Raw genomic sequence first — 27,819 nt, 5'->3', positions numbered from 1 at the left:
CCCCCAGCGCTTAGAACAGTGCTCTGCACATAGTAAGCGCTTAACAAACACCAACATTATTATTATTATTACAAGGTAGACGTGGCTCAGTGGCAAGAGCCCCGGCTTTGGAGGCGGAGGTCATGGGTTCGAATCCCGGCTCGGCCACCTGTCAGCCGGGTGACCGGGGGCAAGTCACTTCACTTCCCTGGGCCTCAGGGACCTCATCTGGAAAATGGGGATGAAGACCGGGCGCCCCACGTGGGACAACCTGCTTCCCCCGTGTTTACCCCGGCGCTTAGAACAGTGCACACAGTAAGCGCTTAACAAACACCAACATTATTATTATTGTTGGGCAGGGACCGTATCTGTCGCCGATTTGTCCATTCCAAGCGCTTAGTCCAGCGCTCTGCACATAGGAAGCGCTTAACAAATAGTAGCATTTATCGACTAGACTGTGCGCCCGTCAATAGGCAGGGACCGTCTCTATCTGTCGCCGAGTTGTCCATTCCAAGCGCTTAGTCCGGCGCTCTGCGCGTAGTAGCATGGCTCAGTGGAAAGAGGCCGGGCTTTGGAGTCAGAGGTCATGGGTTCGAATCCCGACGCGGCCCCTCGTCAGCTGGGTGACTGGGGGGCAAGTCACTTCACTTCTCGGGGCCTCAGTGACCTCATCTGTCAAATGGGGATGAAGGCCGGGGGCCCCACGAGGGACCACCTGATGACCCTGTGTCTCCCCAGCGCTTAGAACAGTGCTCGGCACCTAGGAAGCGCTTAAATACCCCCATGATTATTATTAAAAAGACTTCTCGAAGCTCCGACCGGTTCAGGAGGGCGAACCGTCACTTCGGGGGTGTGAGATTCCTGAAACTGAGGAATTGAAATCTTCTCTCTCTTCCACTCCTGCCTTGCCAGATATTAAGGGATCAGCAAAAAGATTCCCAGCAAGGATGGGGTGACCCTGGGTTCAATTTAGGGGCCCCTGAGCACCGTTCTGGATATTGAAGCTACGGGGATGGGCCAAACCAGAAACCAAACCTTCCTGTGCGCGCGATCCATTTATTATAGAATTTTTCCATTCCTGATGGGTATCCCAACCCGTTTGGGTTTCAAAAAATCACGGCACGGTGAAGTTCTTAGGGGTTTATTATGATTTGCAATATTGAGGAACTGCTTTTAAAGTGGCCGTGGCTTCCAAACTGGTTTTAATGGTTTTAACACCTCTCCTGGGAGCCCCCTGTAAATAGGAGTGCCGAAAAAGCGGCTTTATATTTTGCTTTTTCAGGAAACTTTTTTTTTTCTCATCTTGCTAAATGATTTTCTTTATAGTATTACGGTAGTCTGATGATTATATAGCTGAAGCAGAGTGAACGCTTACGGGGCTGGTATCGGGAATATGTATTTGTTCTTGAAAAACGTGCTCTGAGGAACTGTGGAGGTGATTTTCTGCCGAATCGGATGCGTCATTCATCTCCAAAACTTCTTATCAGGCGAATTAGGGAATTGGCGTGACTGCTACACTTTAGTGACCGCTAAACACGTGCCCTGGTTACCGCAGAGATGTTTCATGCCCAGGAATTGAAATTAATCCCTTGGTTTTAATTTCATTTTAGGAAAGTTTTTACCTCTGAAGACCATGCTAGGACCAAGATATGACAGTCAAGTTGCCGAGGAGAATCGGTTCCATCCCAGCATGCTGTCCAATTACTTGAAGAGCCTAAAGGTAAGGAAGGAATCATCTTTGAGGCAGATGTTGTGCAGCTTATTTTTTCATTCAGCAGTATTTATTGAGCGCTGCTAGGGAAGCAGTGTGGCTAAGTGGAAAGAGCCTGCCTGGGCTTGGGAGTCAGAGGTCCTGGGTTCGACTCCCGGCTCTGCCACTCGTCAGCTGTGTGACTGTGGGCAAGTCACTTCACTTCTCGGTGCCTCAGTGACCTCATCTGTAAAATGGGGATTGACTGTGAGCCTCACGTGGGACGACCTGATGACCCCGTATCTCCCCCAGCGCTTAGAACAGTGCTCTGCACATAGTAAGCGCTTAACAAATACCAACATTATTATTATTATTATTATTATTCTGGGCAGGGCACTGTCCTAAGCGCTTGGAATGTACAAATCGGATTTTTTTGCCGCAGTACGGTTAGCCTTTGCCTCAAAATAGCCGTGTTTGCCTTAAAAATGGAACAGATAAGTACCATTGAAGAGTTGCTCTAGAAGATGGACAGAGTGGTTACTTTTAGGGAAACTGACAAGGGGCAGGACATCCCACGTATTGTTTATTGTAGCATTCCTGGCGCCATATAAATAAATGGACTGGGTGGTGTTTGGCCTCCTCTCTCTGGCTTGCCAGAAAAGTGTTGCTTCATCTGTGATATGTGGAGGTTCACCAGATGTTCTCTGGCCCACTCCGCTGCCCCTGGCACTGCCAATTTAGTGGTGTTTCCCAGCCTCCCTGACCTAGTGCTTTGCTCCGTTGTGGTGGTGTTTTCTCTCCCCTCTCCATTCCTCCCTTCCTCCCCCTGCCATCCTGGGACTTGGCAGTTAGCTCCACCCGAACTCCTTTTGCTTCCTAATTTTAATTGAAAATCAAATGGCCGTTGCTTTAAAACTGGTTTTAGCGGTTTTAACGCTTTTCTTGGGACCCACTGCAAATAGGCGTGCTGAAAAAGCAACTTTATATATATATATATATTTTTGGAAAATGTGTTTTCCTAGTCTTGCTAAGTGATTTTCTTGATAATATTACAGTAGTTAGATGATTATATAGCTGAAGCAGTGTGAACGATTACTGGGCATTTGGTTATATCTAGAATATATATTTGTTTTTGAAAAATGTACTCTAATTCTCCGGTTAGGTAGGCCCCGGGGAACAGGGTTGCTACAGAAGCGGGTGAGGGAGAGTGGAAAAACTACCTGGGAGTGTGGCAAGGTAGTTAACACGAGCCTGTCTTTTACTTCTGTAATGCTCCCATGGCTTAGGATAGTGCTCTGCGCACGATAGTCACTCAGTAAATGCTGTTCATTCATTTGTATGTATTGAGCGCTTAGGAAGTACAATTCTGTTGGCACCGGGGATGATGAAGACTATTCATCGTTTTCATTTTTGCAGGTGAAAATGGGCTTACTGGTGGACCTGACAAACACTACTCGGTTCTATGACCGGCATGACATAGAAAAAGAAGGGATCAAGTACATAAAGCTTCAGTGTAAAGGGTAAACCCAGTGTTTGTTTTAATTGAAAAGTCTTTAACTACAACTTATGATTGCTCCCCTCTTGAAATTGTTCTTTTCCGTGTAACTCGTAGGCATGGCGAGTGCCCCACGGCCGAGAACACGGATACTTTCATCCGTCTGTGTGAACGTTTTAATGAGAAGAACCCTCCTGAACTTATAGGTAGGTTTGACAGTAACTCTTTCCTCGCACTCTCATATCGGATGGTCCTGTTCCTTTTGTACCCTCTTTCGAACCATTATATAGAGTGGACTTGACACTATTCCCCTGTAAATAAACACCTGTCATTTTCACAATATCTTAATCGGCTTAGAGGCAGGCCCTGGATTATTTGGCACACATGATTTTCACATCACTGTCCACATTATGGTATTAATGATGAATTCCATCTTAATTTCCAGTGGATCGTGGATTTTACGTGCATGTACAACTGTGTATAAATTGTAAGCATTTGATGTAAGATTAAACATGATTTCAAATGAATCTCACTCTGCCCTTTGAATGCATGTTAATTATTTGGCCCAAAGAAAAAGTTCACTTTTGGCTTGCAGTAAACTTAACTTTAATCGGAGACTTTTTGTTAAACTCGTAGACAGTGAACTGGACCTTAAAAATGGCGCAAAAAAAAAAAAAAAAAAAAAATTCCAGATATAAATTAGTTCTCCTGGAGCAAAAGTCCCAAAATGAAGGCTGTGTTTTGGTATTGCTTGAACTTCAGCTTTACTTAAAGGAATTCAAAGTAGTATCAGTCGAAAACATTTGTGTGAGCTGGAAGAAGAAACTTTTTTTCTGCTTGGTTTTAAAAATTCCATAAAATGGGGTTAAATGCATTATTGATGTTGCACTTCAGTGAACTGAACCTTCTTCCTGCTATTGACAAATAGTATTTTATGCACTAGTTAACGCGGTTCATCTTTTACGATTTTCATTTTATCACCTTGAAACATTTACCATCCAGTATAAAAATTTAGCGTGATTTAACGGAAGAAAAAGACACTGATTAAGAAGAATTTTCAACGGGCTAAGCCCCGTACTAGGCGGCTGGAGAGAAATTCAGGGACATGAATTCATGCACTGACCCAGGCCAACACGGCCCAGAGTTGAGGGGAAGGACTGAACTTGTCAGAAAAAGACATCAGGGCAGCCTCAACAAAAATTGCAATTCAGTAAGGTACCTTAATGCCAGGAAGGAATAGTCTTCGGGTCCATCGCTGCTCCAAGTCGTGACAGCTCTTCTTATGTTCTGCTCACATCCTTGTAAGCTCCTGTTTCTCCTGTCTGTAATCGGGTTGAATGTCTCCCCGGGAGACTGAAAGATCCTCATAGGCGGGGATCGCGTCTACCAACTCGAACGTAGTCTCTTAAGCGCTTAACACAGTGCCCTGCACACACCGCTGTGGATCGATCGACTGACATTGTAAAGATGTGGAAATAGTGTCCGCCCCATCCTTCTTTCTTGTGGAAGACTGTCCGCCCCAACCGCCCTGCAGCCATTTTAAGGTGAAGTTGGGACCGAACGATCCTTGGGCCTGGCTATTGGGGGGTGAGGCCTCCGTGTTGGAATCTAGAATCTAGGCTCCCACCGGGAGCAAGTCTCCCTCCCGGGGAAGAGCGATCCCGCGGATCGGCAGCCGTTTCACCCTTGCGTCTGAAAATCAGTCAATCCGTCGTATTTATTGAACGTTGACTGCGGGCAGAGCACTATACTAAGCGCTCGGGAGAGTACAGTATAACAGACGCATTCCCTGCCCACAACAAACTTACGGTCTTGAGGGGGAAGGGACCCGAGGCCCAGAGAAGTGAAGCGACTTGCCCAAGATCATCCAGTAGGTAAGTAGCAGGCCTGGGTTTAAAAGCAGGTCCTCTGGCCCTCGGTGCTCTTTCCACTCGGCCACACTGTGTGTTTTGAGGAGATTCCCCAATTCTTGCTGATTCCTGGAAGGGAAAAACCGGAAGGTTTTAGGGCCTTGGCGACCCTGTTGGTTCCCTCGGCCTTCCAGTGGCTCTGAGGGGCTATTTTGGCCAGGAGAAAGGCTAGGGAAGCTGAAATCCACTGGAAAGTGAAGCCTCGGCCAGGGACGCTAGTTCTGTGGGAGTTTGGGGCCATCACTGTCAGGCAATTGAAACTTTGGGGGGAGAAACCCCAACCTTCGAGGAGAGTGAGCCTGGGGGTAAGTTTTAGAAAGTAAAGTTAGGGATGTTAGAAATAACCCTGCTATGGGTATTTCTCCTTGTTCTTTCCAGTTTTTCTGTTTGCTTCTCCTTTCGCCCTCCGATGCTCTCCTTCTGGTCTTTCCTCTTCTGTTGCCCTATCATCTCCCCTTTTTGTGCCCGAATCCTTGGGTCTTTGTCTTCGTGTGCGTTACCCTCTGTGTGGTCCAGCCTGAGGTCTCAAGACTCCAACCTACCCATTCTGTCAGTAGGTGGAAGAGCATCCGTATGTGTGGTTGTGAATCTGTAATTGGATGGAAGCGTGGGTAGCCTCGTATGGGGAATTACTTGAGAAAGCACTGGGATGAAATTCTTTCCCCCACATACGTGAGAAAAATAACTCTTTCTCAGTGTCCGGGATGATACTCCACTCTGATGTACTTTCCCAAGCACTTAGTACAGTGCTCTGCACACAGTAAGCGCTCAATAAGTACCGTTGTTTGAAATTCAGATTGCTGGAAGTATACCAGTATTTTTCTTGTGGTTAACAAATAACAAATGATCTGGTAAATGAAGATACATTTGAATAAAATAGCCGATTTCTTTCAAAGGGATGTGAAATTGCGGCCATCTTTTAAATTGCTTGTGAACTGTGTGATTTACTTGCCACTAGATGGAACTAGCCTCCTAGCAAAGAGAGGTGGAGCACTTAGTGTGGGGGTTTTTTAACTGACAATTGGACCAATATTTAAGACTTAATTTGATAAGCTGTTTTTCTTTCTAAAAAAGATAGTGAATCTTTTAGTTTTTTTAATATTTGAAGAGGATATTGCGAAGTTGAAATAATAGCTTTGGGGAGAATCTTTGACATTCCCTTGAAATGATAATGGTGTAAAATGGGTGGCCTAATCTTATATTTTTGAGAGCCTCTCTCCGGGCAAGAAAAACATTGGACTGTAACCTAATTAATGTGGGTACTTTGTATGTATTTGCCTGTAGTTCACTTAAGGGTTCCACAAAGCCAGGGACCATTTTTTTCTGTTTGTTCTCTGCTGCCCTAAACAGTGGTAAATTTCTGCCAGGAGGTACACTAGTGATGTTATTGGCTCTTTGAAGGCGTTTTATTTCTGGCCAAAAGTGGATGTGGGTATGGTTGAGTAATAATCAATCCCTAAATTTACAAAGGTCATTTATTTTTCCAAAGCCTTTTCACATCAGTGAACTCTCACTATTTGTGTGAAGAAAGGAGAGGCAGGTATTATTCCAGTTCTGCAGATGAGGAAACCGAGATACTCAGTGATTAAGTGACTTGCCTGAGGCCTCCCAGCAGGGCAGTTATCAGAACTGGAACCTTTGGTATTTTCATTAGCCCACCATGCCTTCTGGATGGAGACAGGATTAGAACTCAGGACCCCCAAACCTATTCTCTTCCCCATAGGTTCTATCTGTCCTGTTTCCTCTTTCTGAAAAATCTCTCTCTTAAAAGTATCCCCCCCTTGCTCAGTCCCTATCAGCTTTAGTCCCCTAAAACAATTTTTCCCTGCTCTAAAAATCTATCCCTTCCACCATTTCTCCTTCAGCCCATCCTAAATATCCTGCCCTCTCAAGCTCCTCACCTTTCTTGTAACCTTTTCCTAAAACACCCATTTACTCTATCCTCCCACCCTAAAAATGACTCCCACCTTCAGAGCCTTTCCCCACACTGTTCTGTTCACCTTGAAAATATCACCAACCCTGTGCTTCTTCAGTGTCAGACAAGTTCTTGTCACTTCTGACCCCGGCTTCTTGTCTGCAATTGAAGGAAGTGAGCACCAAGTGGTGTCGTCTCACTTTTGGAAGACCTGTCTCTTGAAAGTCTCTATGCGACTCCTTTCCGAATAATCAACACCCCTTCCCGGTCATGAGTATAAATTTCAACTCTATAGCTCATTTAACGTCTTGTTGGAAGGAATGTCGTTAGTAATTCTCAGATGGAACAAACTAATAATTGCAAGTAAGCATTTGCTTTACATCTTTAAAAGCTGATTTCCACATTACATTTTAATTTGGGAGATAGGGCTTCTAAAGTGATATATGATTGTTAAACAGTGTTGCTTTTGTTTTCTAGGTGTTCACTGTACCCATGGTTTCAATCGAACCGGTTTTCTTATTTGTGCCTTTTTGGTCGAGAAGATGGATTGGAGGTAATTCTTTTCTAAAATTTTTAATAAAGAAGACGTGTTCAGTAATTGGAAATGTTTTTCCAGTCTTTTGTGTCATTATTTATCATATTAATATTCTTAGCGTTTGGCCCAGCAGTGACTAATTGGTTATTATGGTATTTGTTAAGCACTTACTACGGTTCAAGCACTGTTCTAACTTAATCAAGTCGGACACAGCCCCTCTCCCTCTCGGCTCACATTCTGAGTAGGAAGAAGAACAGGTATTTAATCCCCATTTTACGGTTGAGGAAATTGAATTACAGAGAAGTTAAGTGACTTGCTCAAGGTGACACAGAAATCAAGTGGCAGAGCTGGGATTAGAACCCAGGTTCCCTGACTCCCAGGCCAGTTCTCTTTCCAGCAGGCCGTGCTGTTTCTCTGTTGAAATTAGTGGAGCTGTTCTGATTTTAGGTGGGCCAGTTTCCTAGTTGACCCGATGTCACGGTCTTCCTAAAATTTTTGGTTGAAGCTGTACTCTCTGTGCTCCTTTCATTTATTTTTTAATTCTTCTAAAGCAGTTCGTAGTGCAGATTTACATCTGGTATGGGATAATTCCCCTGAAAACCAAATAGAATGTGGAGTTTAGACTGTTGGAAGTTTTTTGCAATTAAAAAAATTTAGGAGGTGGGACTAAGACTCCTTTTGCAGTTGATGATTACTTTATAGTTAACTTACTCTCTGGTCGTTTATGTGGCCAGTGGGAGATAAAATTGACGTAACCTAGTTTGACAAGAAAAGATAAACATCCTTCACCTTTCCAAAGAAACAGCCAAACAGAATTTGGATATTATTTTTAAAAGGAACTCTCTGGCTGCCTGAAACTGTTGAGGAAAGAAACATTGTTGTTCCCTGCTGAGCAAATGAGAATCTCCTCCAAGGTAGATCAGAAAAGTCAAACGATCTTTGGCTCAGGTGGCAAGATAAGAGGCCCATTCTGGTCCAGTCCAAAGCTGCTCCCTCATTCTCTGTCTTTACCCTGGAGACCTTTATATCAGCCCCAGCTGTTTCCCTGAATACCTGGGCACTCATTGGGGTGATTTGGTCAGGTCTCCCTCCCACCCCGGCAGTGACCTTCGGCCGTGTTATTCCTTCAGTCTTACCAGAACTCTCCTGATCAGGAACCCCACAGTCTCACCACTTTCTTCCTCTCTCATCATCATCAACAATGGTATTTGAGTGCTTATTCTGTGCAGAGCACTGTACTAAGTGCTTGGGAGAGTACTGAACAACAGAGTTAGCGGGCATGTTCCCTCCCCACGATCTCCAGATATGGGAGGTGGAGGGAGTGAAGCCTCACTCTGAGCTAGGATTCCTTTTCGGAGGTGGAAGTCCTCACCCCCTTACTGTCATATTACAGGCTATCGGGGGCATGGAATATGGCACACTACTGGGTGACCAGAGGAGGCTGACTGGGGCGGTGGGAAGGGGCATATGGAGACTGAATGCTCCCTGTGTCCCCAGCCTTGGCTGAGCTGATTTGAATGCTGTCACCCCAGGAATGCCAGGGTGGCTCTCTGAGGAATTACTTCCCCGACCTCAGGCACCTCTTGCCCTCCCTGAGTCTTCTGAAATGCCCAGTCCCAAAAGGGCTTCTGCATTTGTGGGGGGATGTCAAGTGAGAACCCCAAAATAGAGGGTTCTTCCTCACTACCAGCAAGATGGGGACTCTCGGCTTTAGAAATCTGATGACTTCTACTGTCATTTGGAAGAAATCCTGACTGGTATTCCCAAGGAATATCCAATCGCAGAGAAGGGGAACTGACTCTGTGAAGAAGGCTTGGAATTTGTGTATGTCATCATCAAAATACACTTGAGGGACTGGAGTTCAAAGTTGGGCCCGAAAGTCATTGCCAAGTGTCAGCTGATGTTTGTGACAGAATCCACAGCTGGTTTATCAAGGGCACTTGCATCCAGGAAGCCCAGGCAGCTCTTGTGACCACCCTTCCAATGTGGATGTGGACATTCAAACTAAATGGGTCCAAATCCCAACTGTTTTTGAGTAGCTGACATTCATTTGCTCTCTGTCACAGGGCAAATGAAGGTGCCCTGTTTTTCTCATAGGATGGGGTTTATACTTCTCTGTCAAGCTGTGTAGTTACTTTGTCAGTTGATATTCTACAGATGACTATATAAATACATTAAGTGGGTATTTGAGTACCTGGCAATCTTGATTATATTGTTGTCATGAGGGTGGTTTTTTTTTGGGAAACTTTTTGGGTTAGGGGCTTAATCTATTTTCAGCCCATTTTCATTTAGATGTTCCTGGTTCTATTTTATTTGGGGTGAGCCCATTCACTGTAGCTTCATTTTTTCCGATCTCGTAGTTTTCAGTGGTAAACTGGCCCTGTACAAGTAATTACTAGAAATAAAGTTAAAAAGATGCAGTGAACCAAATCTATGCAAGGCAGCTGGGGAGTAAAACTTCAGTCCAAGGAATAAGGGCAAGAGAGTTGATGATAAAACCCTGATCCATATTGAGTCACACCACTGATTTTGTGTACGTGTTTCTCTGATGTAAATAGTTAAGTTTTCCCCTAAAACCTCCCAGGTAATTACTCCGTTGTGAATTATTTCATAGCAGCCAAGAAATGATGTGTATTCCCCTTTTTCTTTCCAGTATTGAAGCAGCAGTAGCTACCTTTGCCCAAGCCAGACCACCGGGAATCTACAAGGGTGATTATTTGAAAGAACTTTTTCGTCGTTATGGGGATGTTGAGGAGGCACCTCCCCCACCTGTGTTGCCAGATTGGTGCTTTGAAGAAGATGAAGATGAGGATGAAGATGATGATGGAAAAAAGGAATCAGAGCCTGGGTCTAGTTCTTCTTTTGGCAAAAGGAGAAAAGAGCGCCTAAAACTGGTAAAGCTGGGGTGTTTTTGTCTTATTTTTTAGCTAGGACTTGTTTAAGTCTGAAGTCGGACCACTGTTCTCTGAACATTAATGTTCTGATCTGCGGTACCTTGACTATTCCACTTTTTGTCCTCTCCCAAGAAAAGACCGAGGCTCGTGGAAATGAGATGTGTTGCCTGGTTTTGATACTAAAAAAAATAAATCCCGAGCAGTTTAAATTGAGATTTAAAATTATTCTGTGCTTCTGAGGTTCCTGGGTATCGCCGAGCTTATATTTTTGTTTTGTGTTAATTAGCTGTGGTGGATTTTGAAGCTCACTCTCGTTGCTTGTGACCCTCCCTTCCAACATGGGCAGCCGCCGTCCTCAGTCGTGGCTCATTCTGGGGTCCACTGGTTCAGGGCTACCAGCCACTGACAGGTAGCCAGGTTCACGCGGTCAGCAACCTCTGTGACAGGCGGCTATCTTTATCGTTAACTTTCGTGAGGAAGTGTGTAGGCCCAGGGCTTGGGCCGGAGGACGACTGTAGTTTCTGGTAACGTCTAGACCGAACGTTGCTTTGCCCCTCATCATCCCGGAAGCGTTTGGCTTCCACAGAAATCCCCGGATCCCACAGAGACAACTGGGCACGGATGCCGCGTCTCACACCGACGTCTGCTTCTTTCAACCCCAGATGAAATCGGCCGGAACGGGCTGGGTTTCGGGTCAATATAGACTCTTGACTTCTGGGGCTCGGCTTTGTCCGGGCAGGCTTCTGTCGGAAGTGGCAGCGTAAGCACTGGAATATGCCGGACTCGTGGAAAGTGGTGGAGATCTCATGGCAGTTATTTGGCCTCCATTCACCATCACTGTTCTGTAGGGTAAACTAGCCGGATGCTTAGTTTCCAAATGAAGTCACGTGCAATGGTCGTTGTTTTTTGAAATTCTTGGCTGTTCTGGATGCCTCGCTACTAGGGGCTTAATATCAATATTGTAATGGTTTGAACTACTTCAGTGCAGACAGGCACTTTAATTGGGGTTGGTGGTTAACTAGAAGATTTATATTTGGGGAAAACATCTGGTTGAAGAAACTTTTTGATTGTTAGTTTTGTTTATGTTCGTTTTTATTATTTATCAATAATAAATCACCCTGAGTTTCAGTGGCCTCTCTAATTTAGATTTCATTTTTCCCTTTTATTCTTTTCCCTCCTGCCTGTTTTTGGAAGAGTGCTCCAGTGACAATAACGTTTTCCTTTCTTTCACAGTCTCTCATTAGACAAGGGCGATGCCCTTCACGATTGTCTTATTTATGGACTGAATATGGTTAATGAGTTCAATCCATGATAGACTCTAGCTGCTCAGGCACATAATTCCTGGAGTAATTAGTGGCCCAGGGTTGGTCATTTAGCCCGTGTCCTATTTGTTTCAGCCAAGGATCTCTCTTACCTCCTATCGCAACATTTTAAGTGCAAGGATCTTGCTTCCACATGAGGTCTGTTTGCAGGCGTTAATCTCCCACAGTTAGGTGGTTTCCATGTAACACTTAATATTTACCTGGAGAAAATCTTCCAAGAGCTTTCTTTTGTCTCCTCTTACAAGCACATTATTTATGAGCTGGGCAAGTAAGGTACCCAAAATGGCATTGCCTGTTCTGGAGAGTCGATGTAAAATAATCATTATTTGTTAGAGTAAAAATGCTAATGTTAGGGTGGATATGCCTATAAAGCACTTGAGCACAATGCTACGGTTTCCCTGTGTTTGCTATAATTGACACTGAAATGGAAACATTTGATTACTGATCAGGAAGCTGGTAGCAATTGAAGAATGGTAGCAGATGTTTTGGGTATAATCAGTGCATGCTACCTTTACAAAGGCTGTTTCCTGTGCCTCTGTTCATTTCTTTCCAATAAAAGTCTGTGTATGTTCGAGTGGCACAACTGAAAACAGGAACAGAAAAGGCCATGATGTCTCTGGATTTTATTTATCATTTTAATTTATGAACGCCACTTCACGGTAATTACCTTTGGGAGCAAGTAAACATATTTTCATTAAGATATATAACCGAATGTGGAAAATCTGCTGGGTGTGAGGAGAGTGCCCTGGCGTTATCATTGATCGAATTCATCAAATATGTTCTTCTTGAGCCGAGAAGCTATGAATGTTTGGGAGAAACACCAAACCCTAGCTTGTTTTCAAGTTTTTCAAAATTATAATTAGGTATACGTCTCTAGTTGTGTTGTAAATCATCTTACCATATGCCTTATTTAATAGAAATAGTAGGAGATAAAGCTGGTTTAAGATAATGTCATACAGTTATTTTCTAAGGTGCATTGGATGTCGGCGGCGGCAGGGAATTTGTCTGTTATATTGTTATATTGTATTCTCCCAAGCACTTAATACAGTGTTCTGTGTACAATAAGCACTCAATAAATGTGACTGGATGTTATACATTCAAGTAGGTAACTGGAATTCTGAAGTGCTTTTTGATTGCTATAGAGTGCGGTATTCTGTGTTTTGGTATAATTTGGCCTTGCATGAAACAGGACCACAGTATTCTTCCCACCAAAGAACTATCCCCACCCACTTTTCAATTTTGTAAAGGTAGGTTTTTGTTTAATGTCTAAAAGACACTTTGAGCACCTGAATTGAATATATAAATGAAGTTTATGTGTATATTTTAATACATATATAGAGAATGTGAGGTATTGGGGGTAAATTCCCCAGGAATTTTCTCTTGGTTGTGACTCAGAGAGAGTCCTTGTGAGATTTGTAAGGAAAGATGAACTGCTGTCTTCTGGAATGGGCTAAATACAACCCTGCTCAGAGGCAGAGAATTGAACCTAACTCTTTTCTAACTGTATGACTCTGCGGGTCGTATTCTAACTGCACGTTTTTCTTGTGTTTTTATTCATAGGGTGCCATTTTCTTGGAAGGTGTGTCTGTTAAAGGTGTAACCCAAGTAACAACTCAACCTAAGTTAGGAGAGATACAACAAAAATGTCATCAGTTCTGTGGCTGGGAAGGGTAACGAACCTTTTAAAGAACTTTTTCCTTGTTCATTCATTCATTCAATCGTACTTACTGAGCGCTTACTATGTGCAGAGCACTGTACTGAGCGCTTGGAATGTACAATTCGGCAACAGATAGGGACAACCCCTGCCCAACAACAGGTTCAGCCCTCCTTGATGCTGGTGTATACGTTACAGTAATCTCATACTTTAAAGCTTTCTCTTTTACCCCATGCATTCGAAAGAAGTAGCCTGCAAAACCAATGTTAAAGAAAGGTTTGTTTAAGAAAACATTGTGGCAGCTGAGCATGATCTGATGATCATCAAAGCTGTTAAAGGAATTATCATGGCCTTGGAAGAAACAGGATTGTTCACTGTTAAGAATTAAGCAAAAGTTTCCCTTGGATTACTGTGTGAATATCTGGTGGATCAGTGAGAATTAATTTTCTTAAAACATTTTCTTTCTTAAACTGTGAGTTCTGTGTGAGAGAGGGACTGTATCCAGCCTGATTAACTTGCATCTACTACACCGCTTAGAGGAGTGCTTACAACATAGTATGCCCATAACAAATATCATGAAAATGAGGGACTAATAGCTTCAGTTATATGTATGGTACTGTGGTCCACCAATGTACCTCAGTCTTGACCGGTACACTTTTTTTATTACTTCTAGGCCTAGTTTGAAAAGTTATATGCTGGCCTTGCTTGAATTACACCAAACTGGCTTTCTAATATTGGATATTACCAGGGTTTTCCTTTTCCCCCCCTGGTCCCCTGAAGCAAAAGATGTTAACAGACCTACTCTGCCGCCTAGCCTGTGGGTATTCAGAGTTCAAAATTTTCCCTTTAAAAGCCCCAGGCTCAATCTCTAAACTGAAACTCTTCAAACTTGTATTTTAAAATGTTGCCATTGGCCATTAAGGAAATAACGATCAGAAAATCTTGTTAAAAGAGATATTATTCCAACTGTATATTGACCTTATAGCAGATCTAGTATACTGCAAGGAAAATGTGACTCATGCAAGATTGATGTAAGAAATGAATTGCTTTGAATGGATACCTGCCATAGAACAATAATATTTTTTCTTCTTTTAGGTCTGGATTCCCTGGAGCACAGCCGGTTTCCATGGACAAGCAAAATATTAAATTTTTAGAGCAGAAGCCATATAAAGTAAGCTGGAAAGCAGATGGCACTCGGTAAGTTTGACTTCAAAAAAAATTACACAATTCACTCTGACCCTCAAAGCAGATTGCTTTGTTATGGGGCAAGGTTGCACTCCGGGGAATGGAAATTTCTGCCCCTGCATACTCGGGAGACATGCTTCAGGACTTCTAAAACTATTTAAAGGCTGATGCTGTTCAAATGTCATATTTTTTGCTGAATTCTTGCTATAGGCTAAATGCTAAATACTTATTCTTATTGTACTCTTTGATATGCCTCTTCTCTCTAAGGATAATTGTCAGCCCTTGGACTTCGCTAGAAGTTAAATGAGGAACTGTCAATTTCACTGTCTAAAATGGTTGGTTTTTCCATTTGGTCCCAGTTTGAAATCCTTTGTTCCAGTTGTATATCGTTACTGGTTTATCTCAATGACTCACAAGTTTCCTTTCTTTTAGTTATTGCCAGTGTGTCCATTTTGACAAATTTCTGATTCAAGTTGTGTGTTCCTGAGTTACTACAATTTCCTCAATTTACAAGATTAGTTCTTTCTGTTTACTATTGTTTCTGCTTGGTGATGGCATTAATTGGTTCTGCTACAAAATGTGAAATCACATTTTATCCAAGAAGAGATCCATATTGCAATTATCATGTATAGTTTGAGTACTGCCAGTCTCCTGGAACCAGTACTCGATCCTCCAGCTGGGTTCTGCCTAATTGAGTATTCTTTCATTTTGTTTCAAAAGGTACTGAAAATATCCTTTTTGTGTGTGTGTGTTTTTAAGATTTTGAATGATAAATGTGTCTCTCTGCACTGCTTAGATGCTGCTAACCACATGGGAGTCCCTCCCAAATTGCTTGCCTCCCGGGTTGGAGGCTGCAGGCCCCATTTGCAGGTCCCATTTAATTCCACTTAAAATACTTTGCTCAAGCTTAAGGCCGTCACCCTGTTCCTGATTGCTGCGAGCAGAATTGGCCTATCTTCTGTTGTTTCTCAGCGATTCACATTTCTGCCACTTGGAGCACATCTCTCAGAACAATTCTGGTCATTCTGCTCTGGTCAACCCACTTTAGTGTAACCCCCAGTGACTGATTGGGTATTTGAACCAACTGTAAGCCCCCTGTGGGTAGAGATCATGTCCACCAACTCTATTGTGCTGTGCTTTCCAAAGCTCTTGTACAGTGTTCACCACACTAAATGCCATTGGTTGATTGAATCTAACGTATCCTCAGTGGGGGGGGGGAAAGACTTTGAAATATATTTTAGAAAATAGTTACATCAACAGCTTTCACTTGGGGACAAATATGGAATCCCAAAAGACTGTTATATTGCCCTAATATAATTTGATTCAGGTAATTATGGAGTCCAGGTGAATATGTACATGTGTATGTATACTTTAAAATTTTTATTTTCTCAAGCTTGTTTCAATTTTTCATAACTCTTATTTATGTCTCTCTCTAATATCTGATGAGTAGCATTCTAAGGAAGCTATACTTTTCTAGGCCATTATTGTTCTATCAGTGGGTTAGCTCTTTAGAAATAACATTGTTTAATATATTCTGCTCAGGGTAAGGAAAAAGCAGTGTACCCCAGGGAACAAGTACAAAATTAAAACACTAAAAAGATAATAAGATAGCAGCAAAGAAATAAGAACTCCATCAACTTTAAAATGCCATTTTTTCAGGAACGAGAAGATTCATTCTGAATTAAAGCATTATCTTAAAAAAAGACATATCTTTTTAATCTCTTGGTAAACTTTAGCTAGCCCTTTAATATTAATTTCGTGAGACCTTAATTTCCCAAGTATAGAAAGAGCTAATAGGATAGATGAAAAACATAAATTTTGGAAACTCTCCTGCATGGTTTGGGATTTTCCTGCAGTCAAACTTGTGAATTTATGCAGTGCTTGATTTTTTTTTTATTGCATTTTCACACAATTAATTTAATTTATCCTCCCGACAGCCATGTGAGATAGGGAGGGAAAGGTATTATTATCCTCATTTTTCTGATGATTAAACAGTGGCACTGAGAGGTTAAGTAATTTACCCAAGGTCATGGAGTAAAGCAGTAGCAGAGCTAAGATAAAACCCCAGGATTCCCAACCTCATTCTTTTCCCAATAAACTTTGCCACCTTCTTCAAAAGTCTGTCGATTCAGATCTGAACCAGAGTTAACTAAACTGTGATGTTCCCTTCAGGAAAATACATCTCGGTTCCTCATAGTCTTCCCCTGCTCAACTTGGACGTGTCTGTGGTCTCGTACCTATTTATCTTTCGCAGTTTGAAATTCACATCTCTCTTTGCCTGTTGAGGCATGTCTTTTAATTTGGCAATTTTTACAATTGTAATTATTTGGTGCCAAATAGGAAATTTCCAAAAATTGTATTTGGAAATGGTTATAATCAGATTCAATTAAAAAATATAGGCAAGCAGTGGGCAAGATCATTCTGTCCCCCAGTACTGATCTAGTCATCTGTTTCTAAACTGGCAGATATTTGTGCTTGATCAGTCTAGACATCCACAATAAAAGGACATTGTTCTTTTGACAAGTTAGTATGTGAACAGGCCGGAAGGCAGAAGGCATAGCAGTGTGACCGGTGATATGAAAGGCAATATTGAAAAGAATGCTGCTACCAGTGGGGAAGATGGAATAAGCTAGTTTAATTGGTGATTTTGTAATGAAGAAAGCCATAGAAGCCATGTGTGATTCAGAAAGAAAGCAGAAAGGCTTTATATTTTCCTTGCAGTAGCACAGATAATGCTACAAGGATGACATACAGTCTTCTGAATGGTGGAGAAGAATTTCTGCTTATTTTTACAGAGGCTAAAAGGAACAGAAGATTAGATGAGTTAGGAATTTAAGAAAATGAAAGGTAGGATTCAGAATAAGAGCTCTTGGTAATAACACGATCATGGAAGAGTGATGAAAGAATACCATTCTTCTCACTGTACTTTAGGAGATGGATTTTTTTTTCAAGATATTTTTTGCGCCCACTAAGTTAAATGTCACTCCTGAAAAATGAAATGGTAGAAAGCCTAGATATTAAATTGCCAGTATTTGGTGGGAGGAAGGAGGAAAATGACAGGGAAGAGGGGGAGATTGTGGGGACATGGGTCAAAAGGTAGAAATAAGAACTTATTTTTTACTTGAAAGAGTAACTTAGTGTATTAGATAGTATTTGCATTCTCTAATACACAAACACAATAACAAATTTTAAGGAACATTTTAGGAAAGTACCAACACTTTTAAAATCAGATTGTTTCAGTATATTATATTTTTTAGATTAGCAAATGCTTATCTAAGGCACCCTGAAGTTCAATAAGAATATGCTTGTAGTAGCATCTTGTTAAGAGTCGGGACTCTTTTAAGAGGATCAATTAAAAGAACTAAGTGATTCACTAGAAGATGTACAGCACTGTTCTCCGGGAGAGAAATTGTTTCCTCAAGCTGGCTATTTCATATTTTGAAGCTTGCTGTTTGAAATTTCACTTGACATTTTGACCACCTGAGAATACCAGAATGAAAGGTGTCTTCTTTTTCAGAAGGTCAGTTAAATTTCTCATGTACCTTTAAGTTCATTAAAGATGTCAACAAAATAATCCCATCCTATTTAGTCAAGAAAAAGTTTGTATTTGGATTCCTATCCATTTTGGATATCCTGCAGCACGTTTTTGCCCTTGGTGTAATAAAATTGATACCATGGAAGCAGGCAGGAAAGGTAACTCAAGGTTAAAAGACTTCTTAAAAGATACATATCTAGTAACCCAGAAGCTGACTTGATTTTTGTTGTCTAAAATAACCCGCAAGTATAGATGAAGCATACAGATAAAAGGATATCAGAAAGCACATTCACGGAGAGAACTAAAATGATAGACCGTGACCCAGCAGACTTTCTAAGGTTAGTGGGATGTTTGTCACAAATTGATTACTCTATTAACAGGAACAGTACATATGGCAAAATTAGGCAGGCATCTGTTGGAATCACACAGCCAAAAGTGTATTATAGGAGATTTCCTAAATTAGTTGTGGTTAAGTTGATTTTACAGAAATAAATACTGTATCCATGGAAGAAACCATTTTGAGTATTCTACTTGGATAAATTAATTAGAAATATAATAAGATTGCTGTTAAATGACATATCCAAGTATAATACAGTGAGTTCTAAGGCACCAGATTTTTTGAAAATGTGAAAAAATATTCTGTGGGACCTATCACCAAAGGGTTTCATCATAACTCAAGGAAGCAGGAAGGGGTTACTTAGGCTAGAGCATCCCAAATTCATTTAGAAGTATTTTTCTTACAGCAGGGTGTAAAGAAACTCAACAGCGTGTTGTTTAACGTATGGTGCTCAACTTTCAAAGAAAAGTTTTGTGATGTACTTTAATGCTGAGGAATATTTTATTTGATCTTTTCAAGGTTAAATGTTTCATTAAAAACCTCAGTTGAGGTCTGGCCACCTCTCAAGCCACAAAGGAGTACTAAGAATATTTAAAATGAGGATAGTTCAATTAGAAGTGATGACCAATTTTAAAGTTGCCAGGAATAATTTTTTGACAAGAATTGTCCTATACAAGCTTTACTCTCTAGCATGGGCTCATCCCCTCCACACCTCCTCTTCCCCCGCAACCGTCTTCTTCTTCCCCAAACACACATTCACACCTTTGGCTTCAAACTGCTTTTGTTACCAACTTAACGCTGAAGGAGATTGGATCAGAAAAATCAGACCATTATTTGGACTCATTCCTGCTTGCCTGATGTATTGCATTTTGTACCTTTCTATTTCCAACTTTTGCTGTCACATCCAGGAGACTCAAAGTCAGAGTCAGTGCAGACTGGTAGTGGAATAAAATCGTAGCAGCCCAGTTGCCTGAGCAGCACCCTTGTGCAAACTTCTGGGTCTGTCATTAGGCTCTTACTAGTATGCAAGTTTAAGAAGACACCCTTAATAATAATTGTGGTATTAAGCATTTACTATGTGCCAGGCACTAAACTAAATGCTGGGTTAGATACAGTATAAGCAGGTAGGACATAGTCTCTGTCCAACATGGGGCTCGCAGTCTGAGGGGAAGGGAGATAAACCGGACTCGGATCCCCAGATTACAGATGAGGAAATTAGGCCCAGAGAAGTTGTGACCTCCCCAGTGTCACTCAGACAGGTGGCAGAGCTGTAAAACCCAGGTCCTCTGACTCCCGGACCCATGCTCTTAGCATTAGACCTGCTACTGGGCTACTGTCTTCTCCACCTCATGGCTAACATATGAAATCTCACTAAAACCCCATCGGTGCAAGTGGAACTTGTGAAATTTTAAAATCTACTGTTACATTTGCCCAGGGTGGGCAGGCTCTGTTTTCCGTGAAAAAACCTGAAACAGATGTTTCTAAATATTACCCGCTTACCGGACTGAGTCTCTGCAGTTGCCTCCTACTTAAATTGTGAGCCCCACGTGGGACAGGGATTTGGTCCAAACCTAATTAATTTGAATCTACTCCAGCATTTTGACTTCTACTTCCAGCAGTTTGGTACATAGAGCTTAACAGATACCATACAAAATAAAACAAAAAGATGCTCTTGGTCTGTGGAAAGAGCTAGAGTGGGGGCCTTTCCAGCAGCCCCCTCCCCTCCATGGGTGGAGGTTTTAGTTTTTTATTTTCTCTACTCAGCTATGGGCTACATCAAATACCGTAGCTGACTTCTTGAAGGGGCAGGGAATGATTAGCCTCTCTCATCACCCATTTTCTGAAACACAATCTCCTAGGGGACCTGTGGTCAAAATGCCCCATAATGTCTGAATTTTCCTCTATTAAAAATACCTTAATTTTTCATAATGTGTCTTCTAAGTCACTCACTTGAGCAGAAAATTGGGAGATCCTTTAGGTCTCAGGTTCATCATAAACAAGTGTGGGAGAAGAGGGGGTTAGGTTGGAAGCATCCGACTGTGGTCTCCCTTAATCTCTGTCTCCTATTTTCCTTATCCTGTAATCAGTGTCCAAAGGATCCTGCTGCTGGGTTGGTCTGAATATTGCACTGCCTGGGAAATCCAAAGACTCGACTAGGACTTTGGCTAGGGAGGAATTCAGAGAAGAATTCCCAAGTCCACTCCTGACCTCCCTGGAGAGAGAAGAATTGGCTCTAGGACTGGAGCCAGCTGGAGTTTAGGCCAGGAGTACAGTGGGCCCCCGGGCAAATTAGGGTTCACATTGTTCTTTAGCTTTCAGCAAAACTCTCCTTTTCAGGTTTCAGGGCTCTTCTTACAGGAGGCTTTGTCAGAGCCAGTTTGACTACCACAGGAGCTCTTCTACATTCAGTCTCTAAATCCCTGGGGAAAAGGGGATTTACTCTTTGTTGCCCACTTTAGTATCTTTTCTCCAAATTAACTTCCTGGGTTTACTTTTAAATTAGCCAGGTGAAACCTGCTTTATAGAACTACTTTACCTTCTGAGGCTTGATCTAAACCCGATCTTGAAGATTTCCATCTTCTGAATTTTTACTATGTAGGATTTTCATCTGTTCAGGAGTGTGACTAGGTGCAGATGTGAGAGTAGAGAAAAGAAAAAGACAATACTTAGAGTAAATGTGAGAACTGTCTTTAGGGGGTGAAGAAAATAAGATTACTTTTATAAATATGTTAATAGTGGGGGAGGCTAGAGATAGAAAAGAGAATGGACAATTAGTAGTTAATGGAAATCATGTCATTATCATTGATAGAAAGCAAATGAGAAATTGCTCGTGAAATATGCATGCTCATATTTTGGGGGGCATTTAAGGCTTAATGATATATGTGTGTGCTTGTCAGTGTGTCTGAGATTTTATGATGAGTATATTCTTTCAATTTAAATAATAATATAGGTTGCCTGGCCTGAACATTATTCATCTGGAATCTTCAGAGAATTAATTTACCATTGTTAGTGAGCAACTAACAATCACTGATTTAAACATGGAAAGTCTGAGAGAGATATGGAAAATCAGAGCACTTGTTTGGACAGTGAATCAATAGTCAAAAAAATTATCTGTGGTCTATTTGCAAAGAAGTCCAAAAGCAGGTGGCTTAGGTTTCCAAGAGGAAGTTTTTAATTGAAGTGTTAAGACTGTGTCCCATGTTTTGGTGAATCCTGCTGTCTCCATTGTCTAGGTGGAAATGAGATAATTAGCAGAAAATTCAGCTAATTGAGCAGGAATAGGAAGAGGTGTAGTTCTACTTTATCAGTGAAACTCAACCCGAGCATTACTGAAAGAACCTGGAATCCAGTTTAGGATTTGATTTTAACTGTGAGATCTGGGTTTAATGTGGGAATTAAATATTTCCAGGGATAAGCAAGGTTGAATCACCCTTGAATTAACATGGTTCTGGTTTATATAATTGTTTTTCTGATGCCTATCTTTGGAAAAGACTAGCATTGGAGCAGTTCCTTTTGGTGCCCTTGCAGCCTACTATATTTAGCTAAGATTGATTTTTCTGGTTGAATTGGGATGAATTGTTTGACTTAAATATTTCCTATATTTACAGGCATCCAATAGGTCCCTCATGAAAGGAATTGGATCCTTTGTTTTATTGAACTGTGGGGGCTTGGAGTTTTTGAGAAAACATTTGCTATTTATCCAAATCCATCAATCATTATATTTACTGAGCATTTACTGTGGGCAGACCACTGTACTAAGCAGACTAGAAAACAGCGATGTAGTCCAACATCCAAAATTTAGCCCCACTAGAATAATCATGCCTCCTCCAAGAAGTCTTCCCTGTCTAAGTTCTAATTTCCTCTCCCCTTCTGCATCACCTACATCATTGGATGTGCAGCCCTTAAGCGCTTTGATATTCACCCAACTCCACGAAATTTATGTACACCCTGATCTATAATTAATTTTATTATCTGTCTCCCACTCTAGTCTGTAAGCACCTTGTGAACCTCATGTCTACCTACACTATTTTATTGTACTCTCCCAAGCACTTAGTACCCTACTATGCACCCAGTAAGCATTCAAGTAATGCTGCAGATTGACTATACAAATACAAGTAGAAACTCATCAGCTACATTAGATACAGTAGAGAAAAATCCCTAATAACCTGGAAAGGAGTCACGGTTTCTTGGATCTGTAAGCTTAATGGTTGACAAGAAATTGAATGGAGCTTGCTATCTATTTGTATTTTAAGGGTTGATGTGGGAATTGTTATGGAGACAGGATCTACCCAATAACTGGCGCTCAGGATGATGGCGCAGATTTATTGCAGTAGCAGACGCAACAGAATAGCAGTCACCATTCATTCATTCATTCAGTCGTCTTTATTGAATACTTACTGTGTGCAAAGCAGAGAGTATAACACAACAAGCAGACACGTTCCCTCGAGAGCTGGATTGGAATCAGCATATCAGTGCCCATGAGATTGAGTGCCCATGCTGTAGAGCACTGGATTCGGTGCTTGAGGAACATTCAGAAGAAGCAGAGGATTTAGAAACGGTAGGCTGGGTGAAATGGAAGTGTCACTTATAAAAAGTCATCTATTTAATTTTTGCATGGCTGGAGCAGGGCATGTTCTGAAAAAATCTTTGCTTGTGTTTATTCTTATTTAGTTGCTATTAGAGGATGATTATAGAGGTATTATTATACCCTGTTATTAACATTTCTAAGGAATTAAAGAACATCTTTCCTTCCACATGTATATGAACTTCTACATACATCCACTTTGACACACAGACTGTCAGTTTATAAATCGAACTGCTTTCCTTGGCAACTGACGCAAGCCTTTTGTGTTTTCATGGGAGGATAGCCCATGCAAAGTCTGGAGCCTGAAACTAATGGAGCTAGGCCTCATTAGAACAAGCAGTAGGTTGTCACAAAATGAAAAACAATTTGTATAGTGCTTTAGGGCTGCAAGTTGTTTACTCTCAGATTTGTCCCAAGGTGTTCAGTTCAATGCATTAATTACGTACGACCACATTCGTTTTATGTCTGCTGTTTTTTTGCCAAAGTCTCATTTTCATAGCGTATTCTGCAACTTTTGTCTAATTCATTTCCTATTCATTTGGTGAAATACAAAACGTAAGGTTTTTTAAAAACTTTTTTCCTGTTCTCCCTTACAGGAGAATGTAAGCAAGGAGAGTTTGGAAAGTGTGAGTGTAATTTTTCAAGAAAGTATGAAATAAACCTGGTTTTGAAAATCCTCATATACCATCGAACAATGAATTTTAATATTGTTAAAGCTGTTGGTCATAAGCTGTCCAAGATTCAACACAAACTTAGTCCTGTCATTTATGCTAATTCATTTTTAGGTTAGGATAGTCATATCAGGTTTCTTAGTGTGCTTTTTCAAGACTGGTAGAATTTTTATAGTTAAAGAGTTCTCTCAAGATTCAGCTCTCTAGAAATATACCACTGGCCTTGCTGTAAAGATGGACCATGTAAGATGAAGTATGACTTAGTAACTAATTGTAATTATTTGTTCTAAAATGAGACAGCTTTGTATTTTAAATTAACATGGCTGATCCAATCTCTATTATTCTAATAAAACCTGTGATTGTAGTTGCTGTAAAATTATTGAAATATTTTTATAAATTTACATCCAGAAACTACGTGACTTGAAGAAGCACACCCTATTTTGGGCCTTAGAATAATGATAGTAACTGTGGCATTCATTAAACACTTACCAAGAACTGTGTTAAGTTTTGGGGTAGAGAAAATAAAATCAGGTCAGTTCTTGGAGTTAGCACTTTAAAATGTGGAATCCTGGAATTGGGTGGTTAAGTGGAAAGACAAGGTTGGATGGGGCAGGATGATGATTAAAACTTGGTGAGAAATCAGCGGTGGTCTGGGGAAAGGGAAGAGCCCACTGTGGGAAAGGAGTCCAATGCAATTGAAAAGAGACCGGCCAGAGTTAGAAGGCGGTGAAGTCCAGGAGCAGCACAACAGGCAGGAGAGAGCAGGAAGCAAGGCAGGCCAACTGACCAGGTAATATCAGGGAGCTAAGTGGTTTCCCCAAGTCGAGTTTTGCTGGGTTTGATATGCAACGGTATGGTATGCATCTTTTGTTTCTCCTGCCCCATCATTGCTGATGTCTGCTTACTTGAGTCCCCTGTTAGAAGTAGTCCAGTGGAATCTGGCTGTTGGAGACAGCAGTTTTAGAACCCTTCTAAGAAATCTAAAGAGTCCAGTAACTGCACCAGCTTCATTAAAAGGTGCAAATAATTAAAGGTTAAGATTTACTTACACAGCCAATGTATAAGTAGTTATGCTTTACATTTTGTAAGTAACCTCAGGTGAGATAAAGGAGTTGTGTTTAATTTGGAATTTGTAGTTCTGAAATTATTTGAGAAATCAATAGATGGGCAAAACCTTTTGTTTGCATAAATATAGAAATAATTGTAATAATTGTAATGTGATAATTGTTCAAATGACAGTTGCTTGTAATAGATGCAGTAAACTTGTCTTTCATGCGATCTACAGTAACTAGTTAGTATAATGAATGTTATACAATATTTTCCAAGTGCTGACCTCATATTACACATTTTCAAGCATTCAAGGAACCTTAACATTGCAATGAAAGCCAATACTGAATTACTGAACTGAAATGCTAGGGTAGAGATGCACTTAAAGTCTTTTTTTTTTCCTTCAAAATCATCAATTTCCTCGTTTTGTCATGATCAGGTAACATGATGAAGCATGGCTTCATAATGCATGGCCTGTGTAAATCTCAAATAGAAACTTGTCAGTTTTCACCAGAGTTCCTTTAGTTAAATCTTTCTCTGCTGCATCAGGTTGTTGAAATTTTTTAGATGTTTGACTTTGACCTTGTATTGAATTATGCCAAAAGAATTCCTCATGAGAAATAGCTTTTATAGTGGAATAAAATCTGTCTTTTCAGCTGTTAAATGAATGCCCGAGTTAGGACTGATTAAGCGATTCTCTTCTTTCTTGGTATTTGTCTTTTAGATTCTAGGTTCTTGAAATTTGCTTTTCCCGCAGTTTTTTCAAAAACGGTTAAAGGATTGTGTCTAAGGCCTCACCATGGTCATATTTGGTTTCTTAAACCCAGTGATTCTAATTCAGTGAAAGCTGTATGTGCTTTCTTTTGACACATGTCATTTTGAAGTGTAGGACCTATTGAAGTCACTTTTGAAAAGATTTATAAATCTTCGAATTATAGAAAAACTTCAATCATCTGAAAACCCAAGCATTAGAGGCCCAAACTCTCCCCATTCTGTAGTTTGAATTGTACTGAAATAGATTTTAGGGTGATTCAAATGTACACCTTTATATTTTTCTTTTGGCGGCATTGAGGTTAAAAGTATTGGATCAAAAGGTAGTAAATATGCAGAACGTTTTATACCAAATTTGATAAACTCGGGAAGGTTTGGTGGGCCAACGAGACTCAGGGGTGTATCTCTGGCTGACGGGCCTCCTGTTTAGCCGGGTATGTTTTCCTGAAATCAGGAAATGGTTCTGGCCTTGAGCAGTTTCAGTGATATTGTGGCACAATATTCACTTTAACCTGTAGTTCCGGAAAGACTATTTCTGATGACCACAACAGTTGGTGAGAGTAAACCTATCATTACGAATGGCCATTGAATAGACGTGAGGACTTGGCAAAGTATAACTCCTGTGAAGGAAAAACTCCAGAGGTAATTTTAGGCATTTGAAGCTGGCCAGTCCCGTTTCTCTGCCTGGCCAATGATGTATAATTAAATTTAAAATTGGTGAGCAATTAGGAAAAACACAACTGCATGGGGGAAGGACAACATGGGTCTGGAAAGGAAACCCATCATGCATTGTTCAGCCAGAGTTCTTGTCAGGCTTTAATCTGAGGAAACAGTGGATAGAAGTAGATTTCAATTTTTAGAATGTATTTATCGAATTTCAAGAAACCCTGAGTTAAGTGTACGGTGGGCCAGGAGACCACCTATTGTGGTTCTGAAAGGGAAATTTAAAATGTTTGCTAGTATAATGAAGAGTATAGTTTTTATAATTCATTTTGACTTGTAAGTAGAGTTTTGATCCAGGTAGTTGTTGTTTGCTAATTGCTTTTTAATTTTATAAATTGCTAATTACATTGTTAAATACTCGCAACCAGTGGTATTTACTGAGTGCTGATTTTGTGCAGTGCATTGTATTAAGTGTTTGGGAAAGTTTAACAGTTGGTAGACACGTTCCCTGCCCCTAAGGAGTTTACAGTCTTGTCGGGAGAGGCAGACATTAAAAGAAATTATGGACATTTACGTAAGTGTTGTGGGGCCGAGGATGGGGTGAGTATCAAGCGCTTAAAGTGTTCAGATTGAAGTGTATGGAGACCCAGAAGAGAGAGGAAGTAGGGGAAATGAAGGCTTAATCCCGGATGGCCTCTCAGAGGTGATGTGATTTTAATAATGCTTTGAAGTTGGGGGTGGAGGGGAGAGTTCGAAGGCCAGAGGAAGGCACGGGCAAGAGAGTTGACGGTGCGATAGATGAGATTGAGATTTGGTGAGATATAGGTTGATGGTGAGAGGAGTGAAGTGTGCGGGCTGAGTTGTAGTAGGAAATCAGCATTGGAAATGTTAGCAAGTGCCTGTGTTGCTTGTTTTAAAAAAAAGTTTTTTTATCTCAACTGCGTTTCACTTTCTGCTAGGAAAATTTAAATGCCTGAGGTAGAAAGAGATGTTTTTCCCTGTAAAGACTCTTTTTCCAGAATACTTATTATGTACAACATGTTTGAAAAGCTTGTTGTTTTATTGCTTGAGTGAATCTTAAAAAGTTGAACCATTTCGGACTATAAATCCTGTAGTTTGTTTTAATTGTAACAGTTGTTGTTAAGCCTCTAGTACTTTAGAAACGTTTTTATGCAAATACATTCCCTAGATATGTAAATCTGAAAGTCAAATTGAAAATTTTCCATTACAAAAATTATGCCCTCTGGCTCTGTTATAATACAGGGTGTGCAATAGATGTTAGCAGTAGCTCTGTTTGTGAGTGGGCATACGTGGGCCTGAGAAATGCACCCAGTGTATTGTGAAGGGCTCTACTGAAGAAGTAGCAGTTGCTCTATGAATAAGATAATTATTATAATATGTACAGGCGGGTTCTATATTTGCTGCTGTTAGAGCTTTTGTACCGAACAGTGTGATTAGCCCAGGTGGTTAGTGGCTTGCCCGGATCCCTTGATATGTATCTCATTAATAACGTTTGTAGCAGATGTTTATTCTAATGAGTCGAGCTGAATGTTCAGACAGGAATAGTGTAGATAGGGTAACGAAACACCAGACTAGAAAAATCTCACCTACGGAGGCGAATATTAAAGAGG

The 27,819-nt window shown here is 41.0% G+C and overlaps 1 protein-coding gene across 2 annotated transcripts in view; it reads left to right on the top strand.

Moving 5' to 3' along the window:
- RNGTT (RNA guanylyltransferase and 5'-phosphatase) overlaps window positions 1–27,819 on the top strand; it is a 229,558-nt gene that overhangs the window by 1,743 nt on the left and 199,996 nt on the right. For both annotated transcript variants that reach the window (XM_029047073.1, XM_029047074.1), the window contains exons 2-8: window positions 1,590–1,699; window positions 3,086–3,189; window positions 3,282–3,370; window positions 7,467–7,542; window positions 10,178–10,418; window positions 13,301–13,410; window positions 14,490–14,591. In XM_029047073.1, the coding sequence (XP_028902906.1) occupies window positions 1,590–1,699; window positions 3,086–3,189; window positions 3,282–3,370; window positions 7,467–7,542; window positions 10,178–10,418; window positions 13,301–13,410; window positions 14,490–14,591 (832 nt within the window). The remainder of the gene's footprint in view (window positions 1–1,589; window positions 1,700–3,085; window positions 3,190–3,281; window positions 3,371–7,466; window positions 7,543–10,177; window positions 10,419–13,300; window positions 13,411–14,489; window positions 14,592–27,819) is intronic.

Source organism: Ornithorhynchus anatinus, chromosome 19, assembly GCF_004115215.2.
Source record: "Ornithorhynchus anatinus isolate Pmale09 chromosome 19, mOrnAna1.pri.v4, whole genome shotgun sequence".
In the NCBI taxonomy this organism is placed as follows: Eukaryota; Metazoa; Chordata; class Mammalia; order Monotremata; family Ornithorhynchidae; genus Ornithorhynchus; species Ornithorhynchus anatinus.
Note: the sequence above shows the minus strand (reverse complement) of the source record. Positions and strands in the feature narration are given on the sequence as shown.